General features: G+C 43.0%; 2 protein-coding genes across 2 annotated transcripts; one reads left to right on the top strand and one right to left on the bottom strand.

Annotated features, from left to right (window-relative positions):
- Nucleotides 1–8692: 8692 nt before the first annotated feature.
- On the top strand, nt 8693–9509 carry LOC119646281 (WASH complex subunit 3). Its single transcript, XM_038046689.1, has 2 exons — nt 8693–9015; nt 9071–9509. Exons 1-2 carry the CDS (start codon nt 8800–8802, stop codon nt 9419–9421), a joined length of 567 nt encoding a protein of 188 aa, XP_037902617.1. The 5' UTR covers nt 8693–8799; the 3' UTR covers nt 9422–9509.
- LOC119646282 (60S ribosomal protein L44) lies at nt 9492–10687 on the bottom strand. The gene is made up of 3 exons (XM_038046690.1): nt 10560–10687; nt 10226–10399; nt 9492–9672 (listed from the first exon to the last, which is right to left on the bottom strand). The coding sequence occupies exons 1-3, from the start codon at nt 10560–10562 to the stop codon at nt 9535–9537; spliced, it is 315 nt and encodes a 104-aa protein (XP_037902618.1). The 5' UTR covers nt 10563–10687; the 3' UTR covers nt 9492–9534.
- Between the last annotated feature and the right edge of the window lie 2379 nt (nt 10688–13066).

Genomic DNA, 13066 nt, shown 5'->3' with positions numbered 1-13066 from the left:
CATTGTCCTGGAAAGAAGGAATTGTTCAATAAATTATTGAACAAAATGCAATAATTACGAATGGCAATGTCTGGTAAATGCCTGAGGACCACGTTGGGAATGCCATCCATACCGGATGATCTCTTATTGTTTACTCTTCTGAATATGGAAGTTAACTCAACACATGAGGCAAAGTAATCAAGCAGATTATCACTCGGTATGAGATCAGCCTGCAACGCAGAGCTAAATTGGAGAACTGTGGTGCCGTTCAGGCTATATTTGACATCTTGTGGACATCTTGTTCTACAATTTCCGAAAGTCGCGTTGGCTCTAAGTCCGTTCTGGGCCGATACACCGATTCAAAGTGCTCCCCTATAAGTTCGAGTTTCAGAGCATCATCCATCACGATGTAATTGCCTTGCGCATCAGCAGTTACACTATTCGTGTCTATACCTGAGTCAATAAGGTGTTGTATCTCGCTGCCACCGACTTTAATTCTCGGCACAGTTATTCGTGACTTCTTCCGGAATAACGTATTTATCTTAGTAAACATGGAATCTGGATCGCTTGGTGAAATACCCTTTAACTTCTCCCGCCACTGGGAGTTCACTTCATTTACGTAATGTTGACGGATAAGATCCCGCGCGAACTTAAAAAGTGATTTGAACTCAACCAATATGGAATGATAATAGTCCCCATATCTCCGATAGATTTTGTTGACGCGAGTGAGCAGAAGGCTTTTCACTTTTTTCAACCGTTTTATGGCTGCAGTTTCATATCCTTTCATATTATTGCGAGGTTTAATTTTAGGGACGACTTGTTCAATTGTTTCCAGCGTCAAGTTCTCCAGCTTGAGAAGATACTGAAGTATTTCCTCGTTGCTCAAGTTCCTGTCACCTGGTGCAATTGTACTATCGTTTTCCCCATCAAGAGGGGGGCATTCCTCTCGATATCCCCAAATAAACCTCTCTTGGAATTTCTTCCAATTTGTTTGTTTAAAGTTCAGCCTGTGGACGCCACTGTCCATCGGCAGAAGGCGAACTATTCGTCCATCAAACAGAGCTTCAATAAGAATAGCGTTATGATCGCTATCGTAAGGAAGAGTCTGTAGTTTCCGTTGAGGATTCCTAAAATTAAAGTTCAAGCGCGCGTCAGCAATGCACAAATCCAGATAGGAATTTGCCCTGGGCCAGGTTGGACTCTCTGACCCATATAATTCGCATTTATACTCTATCTGGTATTGCTCTATCCAAGATTTGAGGAATACCCCTCTGGGATTGTTTGTGGCGTTTAGCCACGAGGTATGCTTAGCATTCAAGTCGCCAGCTATAATATAGTAATTATGCAGCCTATTCAGTTCCCACTTCCCCTGGGAGCTCATGCTTTTGACCCGCTGATAATCCTGGGGTAATGTTCACTCTGGCTAAGATGGCCATCACCTGACCTGCTTAACTGAGCCAATTTATAACATTTATAGAGTCGTTAGCTGAAAGTTAAAAATGAGAGAAAATGCCTCTTGAATGAGAGGATAAACAAAACTTACCATACCGTAAGATTACAGACAACTTCGAAAAATAATCGGAGATTTTTTAATCTGATCTCGCAATGAAGATTGGAAAATGGTTCCCGAAGTACTGTACATGCAGTAATTCAATAAGTATCTTTGTGTGTCTTTAATTGTATTTTTCATCAGTTGAAGATAGCACTCAGCTAATAAGATATCTACATATGGCTTAGTCACATGCGAACTCACATTTTTCGTAACGAAGCCAGTATTTTTTTAACAATGAACGATGAGCGAATTTGAATATTTTTATCTTACTTTCTTGAATATATCGGTCGAATGACCACTTATTGTTATTAAGATGGATGATGAGGGAGTGTTTCATTATCTTTTTGTGTAATCATTGATCATGTTTGGAGTGAATTCGAGAATCGTGTGCTGTACTACCTACTATGCTACAGTGGGTATTAAAAATGAGTTACAGTTGAGGGAAAAGTCGAAAAAATCATAGAGTTGGTACCCTTAACAGTGTTAATTCAGTTTGTATACAGTCTAAATCGAGCTTATCAACATCCCACTTCCTTTTTATGCCCCTTAGTAGAGCAGTGAAGAAACGAGTGCTCCATATTAAAGTTTTTTCTGAATTAATTAATTTAAAGCATGATTTAAGAGGGTGGCCCAGCTTGAGATAAAAAAATATGCCATCAAAGAGCAAGAATATGAGTCGAGTTAATATACCTCGTAGATATGAGGAGGCTATCACGGTTTTAGGACTACCAAATGGAGATATGAAACCGAAATTTCACCAAAATTCAACCAGCTCTTGATAAATTTCCAACCGCTACCGATGAAAAACTCGAGCAAATTTGTCAAGTGCTTTAGTGTTGCTTTCATTATTCCTGAATTCATCGGTAATCAGTAAATGCCGGCCAGGTGTTTTATTGACTTTTGTTTTTCTTGTTCTTAGATAAGACTAATCTTGCTGATAAGATATTAAACCAAACATAACTTGATAGGCCGACTCTCCACACACAACCTAAGCAACACAGCCAAGCGCTGGATTCTCACCGCGATGAAATGATGACGAATGCTTCCCATTTCAGCCCAAAAATAACTAAGAAGCATCGAAGAAAAGATATTCGTGCGAACAACAAATTACAGCCCAAATTGATTTTTACATTCTCGCTACATAGTTGCAAGTACATATGAGTATGGCGAGGCACGTTACGGAAAATTTGAATATGACCAGGCTCATAGCGCCCGTCGCGATTTTATAATAATTGTTCATGCATGTAAGAGGCAGAAATCGAAAGGTAAAATGATACACCTTAATCTGTGTAATCTTCAGTCGACGCTTACTGAACGAGGCAGCTATGAATACGTGGGGCTTCCTTCTATGGCTGGACAACCTCATATCTGGCCGCGGAAAGTTCTGTTCTATCGCGAAACATAAATCTAAGCACAATGAGGAAATGTGATTTCTTGGTTACATATTCCTCATGAATGCAAGTTTTGTGGAATATTACATCAGTTTTGTCTATTGGTAAGGCTGGGAAAGCATGTGCTGGCGGTGGATTTATCCAATGGGATTATGCGGTTAGAAAGTAAACTTTCGCTATGCGGATTTAGTTTCCTAGCTAGAAGGTAATCCGCTGCCGTCAAGGATTCCAAATAAGCCAAGTTCATTGGGTAATGCTACCTTATTGTTTCCAGTAATTTCAGTCAATGTTTGTCATAAATAATGTAGTCTATGTGTTAGTCTGCTATGGATAATTATATTATCCTGCCATGTTATGCGATTTTAGATTATCGTTCAGTATTGAGTGTATTCGTTTTTTGACTAATATATATTACATATATGGTTGCCTTAAACCTGTGTGGGGTAAATTGCTTCAACCACACTTACGAGTCATCGCGGTCAGTTTCTGGCAGTGTACTTCAGCTTCCTCCGTACGACGACTTTCCCAAAAGTATGCATTCCTCCTCCATCGTTCTACACCAGATAGTTCAAGAGAAACAAATCCTGAGATAGTAAATTCCATTGCATGGCATAACTCCCCGGCATTATCGCCCTTTCTACGAGGCGTAGTCCAAGCCATGATATTTTTTTTTTATTGACATCATCATTTATTTTTAAATCCTTTTTTGAAAACTGCATCAGCTTCCTTAAACCCTCTGCATCGAATTTCGCCGCCTGGGATAACCCCAATCTTACGTTTTCGTCATTTTCAAAATGGCTGTCCATTAAGTCACTTTTCCAATTGCGAAAAAAGGAAGTAGTCGCAGGGTGCAATGTCGGGACTGTCTGAAGGGTGATTTAAAATTTTTGAACGAAAACCGTGTATCTTCTTATTGGTTAAAACATTTGAAGGCACGCGTTGTCGTAAGAGAGTATTAGACCGGACAATAGTCCCCGTGTCGTCGATGACGACCTGGAAACTACAAAGAAAATAGCTGAAAATAAAGCTTCTAACTTGTATAGTATCCCTAATAAAGCTCTTGAAACAGCAATCAATATAGCGCGAAATATGTCTGCCGAGATATTTATTACATGTCTTAAGGAAGGAGCATTTTCCACAGATTGGAAGGAGCAGAGGCTTATTGTTATTTCCAAGCTGAACACACCTTTAGATGAACTTTCAGACCAACATGCCTTCCAAATAATACTGGCAATATTCGTTTTGAGAATGAAGGGGGTCCTAAGTCCGCATCAACTTGATGCAGGACCGGACCAATTATATAATGGAGCATTCAACATCTGCGAGCCGCTACGGTCACGCTGCTCCCAGGGCAAAGGTGAGGCAGCGTCTGACGATTTGCCTCTGCCCTTGTAAGAAACCGTAAAGCCGTCGTCGCTTGACTTTTTTTAATACTGGCAAGTTTTTTTGAACGGATAATCTGCAACAGATTATTCCCGAATACCAAAAAGAAAGGATATCTCTCTAAAAACCAGTTCGAGTTTCGAAATAAAATTTCCATCACAACGTGGCAGGAGAGGTGGAAAGCATCAAATATAGCCCATAGATCCATCGAATCAGATTGAATATTCGGAAATGGTAGTTTTCGACCTAATACAACTTTTGAAGCCGTAGGTAGGTACGTATGTAAGTATCAGTGGCCGCTCCAAGGAGTCCAATTATCGCTGTGGTGCACTATTTTGATTTCACAAACTCCTAAGACCGTGACTGCTGTTATGAGAGCAGGGAGGCAGAGCCAAGCCGGCTCAGATCTTCAGAGCCAGCCAGTAGCATTCACGCAGGAGAGCAGCTCTCCCACCATGCAGCTAGAAATCTCTCTGAGGTCCCCAAAGGATGGTTTACCCAGTGTCCGTAGCCTGACTCTGGCTAGAGCTGGCAACCGCAGAGGAAGTGCCTGAGGGTTTCCCCCCTTCTCCGCAGCTTCATCAATGCGGATTGTGAGGTATGCCGAGTCTGGCGGCATGGTCGCCAATGGGCCAGTGCCTCGTGGAGACCATCGTAACCTTGAATGTATTTGCATGCGCCTGGCACAGGAGGTCTCGTGATCGAGCTGTGTTATAAACGGGCCAAATCCTCCTTGACTTGACATAGGTGGTAAGCCTTCGCCATCTAAGGCCCGCGGTTGCTAAGTAGTGCGAGCAGATTACGCCCTTGACAGTCGCCAGGGAGCCTGGCCAATCAGTCAGCCCACTCATTCCCCTCAATGTCCCTATGCCCAGCAACCCAGAGGAGGGTGACCTTGAACGTGCCGCCACGACTGTTAAGCGCGTTTCCGCATTGCCCCACCAGCCTGGAGGATGTCGTCATTGAATACAAGGTCATAATGGCCGCTTAACTGTCTGTCAGAATGATTATGTTACGTTTCGGGCTCGGATCATGCTCCAGCCATCGACAGAATACACTGTGTGTATTCGAGAAAAACCCTGCGCCGACTCCACAGACCATCTTTGATCCATCGGTGAAGAATACTGTACATAACCTTGCAACACGCCGCCGGTCTTCCACTTTGCCCTGGTTGGAAAGTCCACAGCAAAGTTTCTCTTGAAGTTCAGCTGGTGTGTGGCATAGTCCGTGGGGAATACCCAGATTACCCGAGGTACTTCGTCTAGGATTTTACTGTGGCCGTAGGGCTTCGCTGTCCAGCATCCGGAATCACGTTGCCTGACAGCACTGCACGCTACAACGTATTTAATATGGATGTCTTGGGGGAGGAGATACAGCTTTACATAATTCGCGGAACACAACATGACTACGAATTATATTGAGCATAAATCCGCCCTCTTGACAAGAGCTTGGCCAGAGCTGAAAATATTTTTTTGAGGATTGCGGGGTCCTAAGTCCGCATCAACTAATATTTTGAAAGTTTGGGTGGTAAGCCCCAAACGGGGTCCGTGGACCAAAAAAAGAGGGAGTAAGTTGCTCTCCATTAGGCCCGGCCCGGCATCAAGTTGTGTACTGATGTCCCACTGTTGACTTTGTCAAAAGCGCTTACAAAACAGCGAATCGGTCCAACCTCAGTGAGGGTTGCATCGCGAGAAGAAACACGCTTTAAAATCATTCCTTCGAATGTAGCGCAGTCAACGCAGGCGACACCCAACCGTATACTTGTAAAACGCTACTACCCCCAAGAGAGCTGATACTCAATCAAAAAGTACTTGACAGTTGGACAAACGTTGAGCCAAAGAAAATCCGCCCTGAGGCGATCAGTATTTCTACCATTGATGGTATGTTCTACCCAAGCATACTGTGAAAGGTGAAAGCTTTGGGGGGAAATGTCAATAAATTCCGGAGGATCCAAAAGGGGAATCTCATGCATCTCTACTACATGAGATCGCTATTCAGCGCAAGAGCTTAGGCAAGGTCACTTTTAAGGCACAAATCTGCGCTGCCTTAACAGAGCAGTTTAAGCAACTCGATTTACAGGAGGCATCCACTAGAAGTCTGAGAAAGACGAATGCGGGCATACAGACTGCAACCATCAGATTATCAGCAGAGGCAGTGCACAAACTGCTGCGCATCGGGAAGGTCCATATTGGTTGGATAGTATGTCGTCTTTGAGACCAAAGGTGCTTCAAGTATCTCTTGTATGAATATCTGGCAAGGGCATGTAAAAGTGCATTTGATCAATCTGGCCGATGCAAGCGGGGAAAGAGTTACATTACCCGGGAATGAGACAAGGGTCCCAAGTGCATGCAATCTGCCGGAAGAGCAAGTATCTTGAGTTCACAAAGGCACCAACTGCGGTGGCAAAATGAGGTTGATTTAAATCAAACGCAGCTCAAGACCTGCTCTCGTAAGCCACCTTCAATTTAGGAGACGCAGGCTATAATGAGCGAAACCTGATGTTACCGTGAAACGGCTTTAGTTTGTAGTATCAAGTTATGGACGCAGAGATCGCATGGTGATATAAACTATGATCTCACATAATTTCTCATAGGATATGACGAATACCATATATAACTGTGCAGATTTAAACTGGCCAGCTCAACTAACTGTCCCAGCAGTGGAGGATTCAATGCTGGTTGAGAAATTCAAAGAAGGTTTGAAAGACGCGATTGCGAATGCAATCGACAGGCAAAGGTAGGGAATAAAGCCATGACCAACCCGCGAGGTAATACAAGGCAGCACGAAGAACATCACCGATAACAAGAAAAAATAATATCAGTGACAACATGAAACCCTGACGGGTTTCGCTTTATACCTCAAAATCGTCTAAAATTTTGCCCATTTTGCCCTTTGATGCTTTCCAGCAGCAGATCTGCAGTAGCTGTAGGTGGAGCGATAAATAACTCTGCGGGGAGACCGTCAAGCCCAGCGGCTTTACGTCGTTTGAGTGCATTGGTGATCGAAATGATATCTCTTCTGCATGGAGGAACACTCTATATTCGCATGGTGACTAGCCATTTCATCCACAAGAGGATGAGAGTACCTCACTGGATGTGATGCAGTTAAAAACTGTGATAAAGCCTTGTTTTCACCTCTTCAGTTGCTCATCATCGTGAATGAGAAATCAACCATTGACATCCTTCACAGAACCATCGAAACCATTTTTCGTGATGCAGTATACAGTTCTGAAATCATTGCGTTCTGCGGCATTTTCCGCTTCTTTGACCAGCGCAATAGCAAATTTCTTTTTGTCATGGCGCGCAATATGTTGAATTTTCCAAGATTTCGGAGTTCGAGCGTGTCGTGCCCACCATCACTCGCAGCGGTCAATAGAATCTTCAACCCCATCCCTTCATCGATCCACCTCCACGATTCGGCAGCGAGATAGCTCTCACACTGTCGAAATTCAGCTGGTTCATTCAAGCGGTCGATGTTGAACTAAGGGGCTCGTAGCTCTCCAACCCTGCGAGAAGTACCGGACGTAACACGCAAGCGAACGTAAACGACCATCGGATGGTGATCTCTTTCGAGACCGATGTCAGCGCTTCTCTTGTTACGAACATCCAGGAGACAATTGTTAAACCTACTGCTGATCGGAAAGTGGTCGATCCAATTGCTCGTACGGTTTCGATCAGTGGAAATCCAGCTGACCTTAGGCTCTGTGCTCGAACAATCTGCCACTAATGACGAGGCGGTAGCAACTGCAGAAATCCACAAACTTCCCAGCATCATCGTTACATTCGCCAAAACCGTGTTTCTCAATCGCGATCACAATACCACCTCCTACTCACAGAGCCAAAATGTTCCACCCTGGAAAATATTTCAAATTTCCGAATGTGTGGAAGTAGGAGCTCTGCAGAGACTGCGTGGATTGTGGTGACTATACAAGAAATAAATCTAAGGAAATGAAAATCAACAGAAGTGATGTGCTTTGCATTACCTTTTGCAATTTAATTTTTACACTTCAGATCAAATCCAAAATCTTCCAGATTACTCTCACATTTCAGGTCAGTTAACGCAAAAACGCTATTACCTTGAAGGAAAATTAAGTTAATTTGAAAAAACTAAATATTCACATGGCAGAGTCTGCCAGAATACCACTTGCATCAAGTAATTCTTCCAATTAGATTCGGAACGTCCCTCAACCTAAGTTCCCAACCAATCCAACTAAATCTCAGCTTATCAAATACTCATACCGTCGTACCACACCTCGAAACCACACTTTTAGTATGCCTGCTTATTAGCTTATCCGAGAGTGACATCTATTTGTGGCTAATGGCTCCAGTGTGTCTACGATTCTTTTATACCAAAATTATTTAGACAACCGAAAGGGGTATCTATTGGGAATTCGCAGGCAATGACGGCCAAATGACAATAAACACAAAGAAATAAGTCTTAGGAATATTATCTTGTTAGTTCAAATATTAAACAAGGATCCCAAAAATAACAGGAATGGAAATTGACAATTTGCCCATACTGGGCACAACGGTTGATAAAAGTCAAGTGCCTCCGATCCACCAAAAACGAATTTTGGCATTTGTGAATCACTTTATCACGAGTACATGTAAATTTCTCAATGACTTCATTCTATCATGCGAAAATAAGTTCATAGATATCGAGCGTAAAATACAACGAGTGGAAGCTTCCTTAATTATAATCGAGTCGAAGGTAATTGTTGCATCTCAGTCGCGGTGTCCCTCTGAGCTTCAAAATCCACTTTCAGATCGCTTCGATTCCAAACCTTGACCAAACTCAAAGCCCAGCCAAACAGAATGAGAAAGAAATCCCACAACCTGAAGAATCTTCCGCAACTGACGGTGTCCACGAAGCGGTTGAAGGCACCGACTCTCCTGCAGATAATCAGGAGACAACAGCAGAAAGCGAGGATCAAGTGCAAGGGGTGACTGCTTCGAACGACGCCCGATACAGAAAGTATTTCAAAATGATCCTGTTCGGCGTTCCCCCGGGAGCTGTAAAGATGAAAATGGCCGCAGAAGGATATGACCCGGACATTCTCGACACGCCTGATAAGATCCTGCCAGATGGTATACAACATGAACCCGCCGAGGAATAGCTAACTTAGCTGAAATTTTCTTCAAGATCCAATTGAATTTTAACTTAAGAAATAAAGCGAAAAACAAACGTTTTTGGGTGTATTTTAAGGATTTATTTTTTCATAAAAAACATTTAGAACTGGATCATTTGTCCCTTCCTCTTCTTGTCTCCACCCAATTCGAAATGTTTGCAACGCTTCAGGGGGGTTTGCTTGCGATATTTGCAATCTGTGCATTCCATACGGAGTACGATTTTCTTGGTGGTCTTAGCCTGGAATGGGAAAGAAAATTCATGTTAGTTCCATGAGGGGAGGAGGATTCGCTTCTAAACCGCACCACGGAAAACTGTTAAGTTTGCAGGAGAAGGAGCTTCATTTCCGCAACCACACGACAAATTGCACATCTTTAAGCACTTTAAGGAACACGCTCAGGCTCTTAGGAAGCACGATTTACAAACGAACGCAATTACTTCATTCTACACTTTCCCGTCAACCAATTCTTCGAAAGGAGACGGTAGTTGCGCTTCATTTACAATCCAGGCACAATGTCTTAGGATAGGAACTTAAACAATGACCGGACGCGTCTTCATCACATGAAACCGCTAAGAGCTAACCTGGGGTTGCAGAAAATCCGCTCTTCCTCCTGAATATTTGTTCGAATACGCGCTATAGTCGGTTACCACAGGGTAACCGGCAAACGTGCGTGCCCGGCATTACTTTAGCACACCATATCCCACCAATAGGTCCACTCTCGACAGACCAATTAGTTCTACGAATATGCATAGGAAGCGACTGGACGCTTGGCCGGCACTCTTGCGGACTCACCTTCTTCCTGAAGATAGGTTTGGTCTGGCCACCGAAACCTTGCTGTTTCCTGTCGTAACGTCTTCGTCCTTGGGCACCCTTGCGTTCCTTCGACTTCTTGTATTGTGTTACTTTGTGCAACTTATGCACTTTACACTTCTTGCAGAATGTACGACGTTGTTTTGGTACATTAACCTAAAAGTACACAAATGGATATCCATTACTAAAATATTCCACTTTACGAGTAAATTGATTGTTTATTTCCACGATGGCCATTGATATTTGTCCTCTAAATTGAATTTGTTGGGACGATGGCGCTGGATTTTCAGATAGACGAATTTTTCTACGGACGTACCATTTTGACAGTTTACTTCGTAAAGGAAACTTGACGTGAAAGAACTGGCCGGAAGTCAATACGCTCCTCTCTTTCTTGAACACCTGATGTAAACAGTATGAAGTTAGTTGAATGTTGAATTTGAAAACTTACTCTAAATAAAAAATTCACCTAGAAATAAAAGAGCAAATCCTCCAGGAATGCTTTCATTATTTTAGGAAATGAAAACTCAACACCGTTTCCATCGCTAGAAGTATTATTTGCTTTTATTAAGTCATAATTATGAAGACGTCCAAAAGTTGGTCTGTTAATCACCATTTAAGAAACGCGGAAAACACAAATAACATATCTTATTCCAAAAAGCATTTGTTAAGAATATTTTCTTTCCTTAAAGATTTGAACATCAAACGTAAAAAAACATTACACTGATTTGTGAGGATAGTGATCCAAATACAATAGACTCTTGATAATCCGACAGGTCTGAAGCCAAAGGATTACGGATTACTATCGAAATTGATTTTTTTCGAAAACGTTTTGTGAGCAGTAAATAACGTAAAATAGGACAATTTGTACAAACTAATAATTAATTCTAAGAATATGTGTTAATTAGGTACGTATGGGTGTATATTTATTTATCCATAAGAATGGACTCAATCTTTACTATTTAAAAAAAAAATATTTTATTGTTTTTTGTTCTTTTTAAGGTTTTATGTAAACAAAAAACCTTATTAGAATCGAGTCGATGTCTGTCTGTCTATCCGTCTGTCTATCTTTTTTTCACGAGGTGGAGGTCTTGAAAAGACACTGGTCTGGACAAACCAGCGTGTGGGATTTTTACACACAAAAACCACCCCGACTCACTCCCTGCCCCGCGGAATCACCATCACGGGGCGGAGTCAGCTCATTCTAGCTTAGTCACCTTTCTTCCATACGCGGCGCTCGTGACCGCGCTTTTCTCCTCTCCTCTGCCTTTCGCAGTTTGATTTGGATAGATGCGATCATGGAGTTGACCGCGTCCCAATTTTCTTAATGTGCTACCATTTTCGGCACCTGTCCTAGAGTCTCCTCTAAATTCCTCCTTTCTTCCACAAATCTTGGACAGTGGAAGAATACATGCTGTGGGTCCTCTGGGACTTCATCGCAATTTGGACAGTCGGGTGAAGTCTCCAATTTAAACCTGTGCAGGTTTTGGCGCCCCATGCCCCGTGAGAAAGTGGGTGAGTTTATAATTAATCTCACCGTGTCGTCTCTCTAACCACTCCTTGATGGCAAGAATGAGCCTATGAGTCCACCAACCCTTTCCTAAGCGTTCCCACCGCTCTTACCATCTATTTATAGATCTCTTCCTCTCAACGTTCTTTGTCTGCGATAAGGGAGAGATTGGCTTCGCATTGTATATATTCGCTATCTCATCTGCCAAGATGTCAATCGGCATCATTCCAGAGATGACGAATGCTGCATCATCTGAGACAGTCCTGAAGGCAGAGCATATCATCAGGGCTGTCCTCCTGTAGACTCCACTCAGTTTGTTAGTGTTAACTGACATCCGCAACGCCTCCTCCAAACTGGGGTCGCATAGAGCATGAACTATAAGCAACCTAGAGGTATGCCCTGGTCCTCCCACGTACGGCATCATCCTCGCCAGGACCATACTAGCAGTGGATGACTTATCGCAAACATACTGTACGTGTTGTTTATGGCTGAGCTTCCTGTCTACCCCATCCCCAAGTATTTAGTGGTCGGAAGTGATGATATGATTCCCAATTCTAATACAGGCGTAATTTCTCTTCCGGCGCTTAGTGATGAGGATCGCTTCTGTTTTTTCCTCCGCAAGTGTCAGACCAGAGCTCTCTAGCCAATTTTTAACAGCATTGATTACCTCGCTTGAGTATAACTCAGCATCTTCGAGTTGCTTTGCGAAAATAACCAGCGCTATGTCGTCAGCGTAACACACCACTTCCTTAGAAAGAGGAAGATTAAGTACATCGTTGTATATGATGTTCCACAGTTGTGGACCCAATACGGAGCCCCGCGGGACACCCGCGGAAACAACGAACTCCTGGGATCCGTAATCAGTGTCATACTAGAGCGGCCTTTCAGTTAAATAACTATCGACGATTGCAGCGAGATAGGCGAGAATACCAACCTTCGCTAGGGATTTCCGTATTAGATTCCATTTGGCAGAATTAAATGCATTTTTCACGTCCAGTGTTACTACCACGCAATATTTGCTGGTACTACCCTCTCCGTGGATTGCATCTTCGGCCGAGCCAGTAACCAATTTGATCGCATCGATGGTTGATCTGGCATTACGGAACCCATACTGCCGATCTGAAAGGCCGCCTTGGCTCTCAACAACCGGGAGTAATCTATTATGGATTACCCGCTCTAACATTTTGCCTAGAGGATGGTTCACCTAGAGGTTTCCCAGAAGTTGGTACTTCTGTTACTTCCATGCCGCTGGAAATATCCCCTCGGACATGCACGCTTCAAACAACTCAGCAAACATGTCCGACCTGGTTTCACGG

The sequence above is a fragment of the Hermetia illucens genome, chromosome 1, assembly GCF_905115235.1.
Source record: "Hermetia illucens chromosome 1, iHerIll2.2.curated.20191125, whole genome shotgun sequence".
NCBI lineage: Eukaryota > Metazoa > Arthropoda > Insecta > Diptera > Stratiomyidae > Hermetia > Hermetia illucens.
Note: the sequence above shows the minus strand (reverse complement) of the source record. Positions and strands in the feature narration are given on the sequence as shown.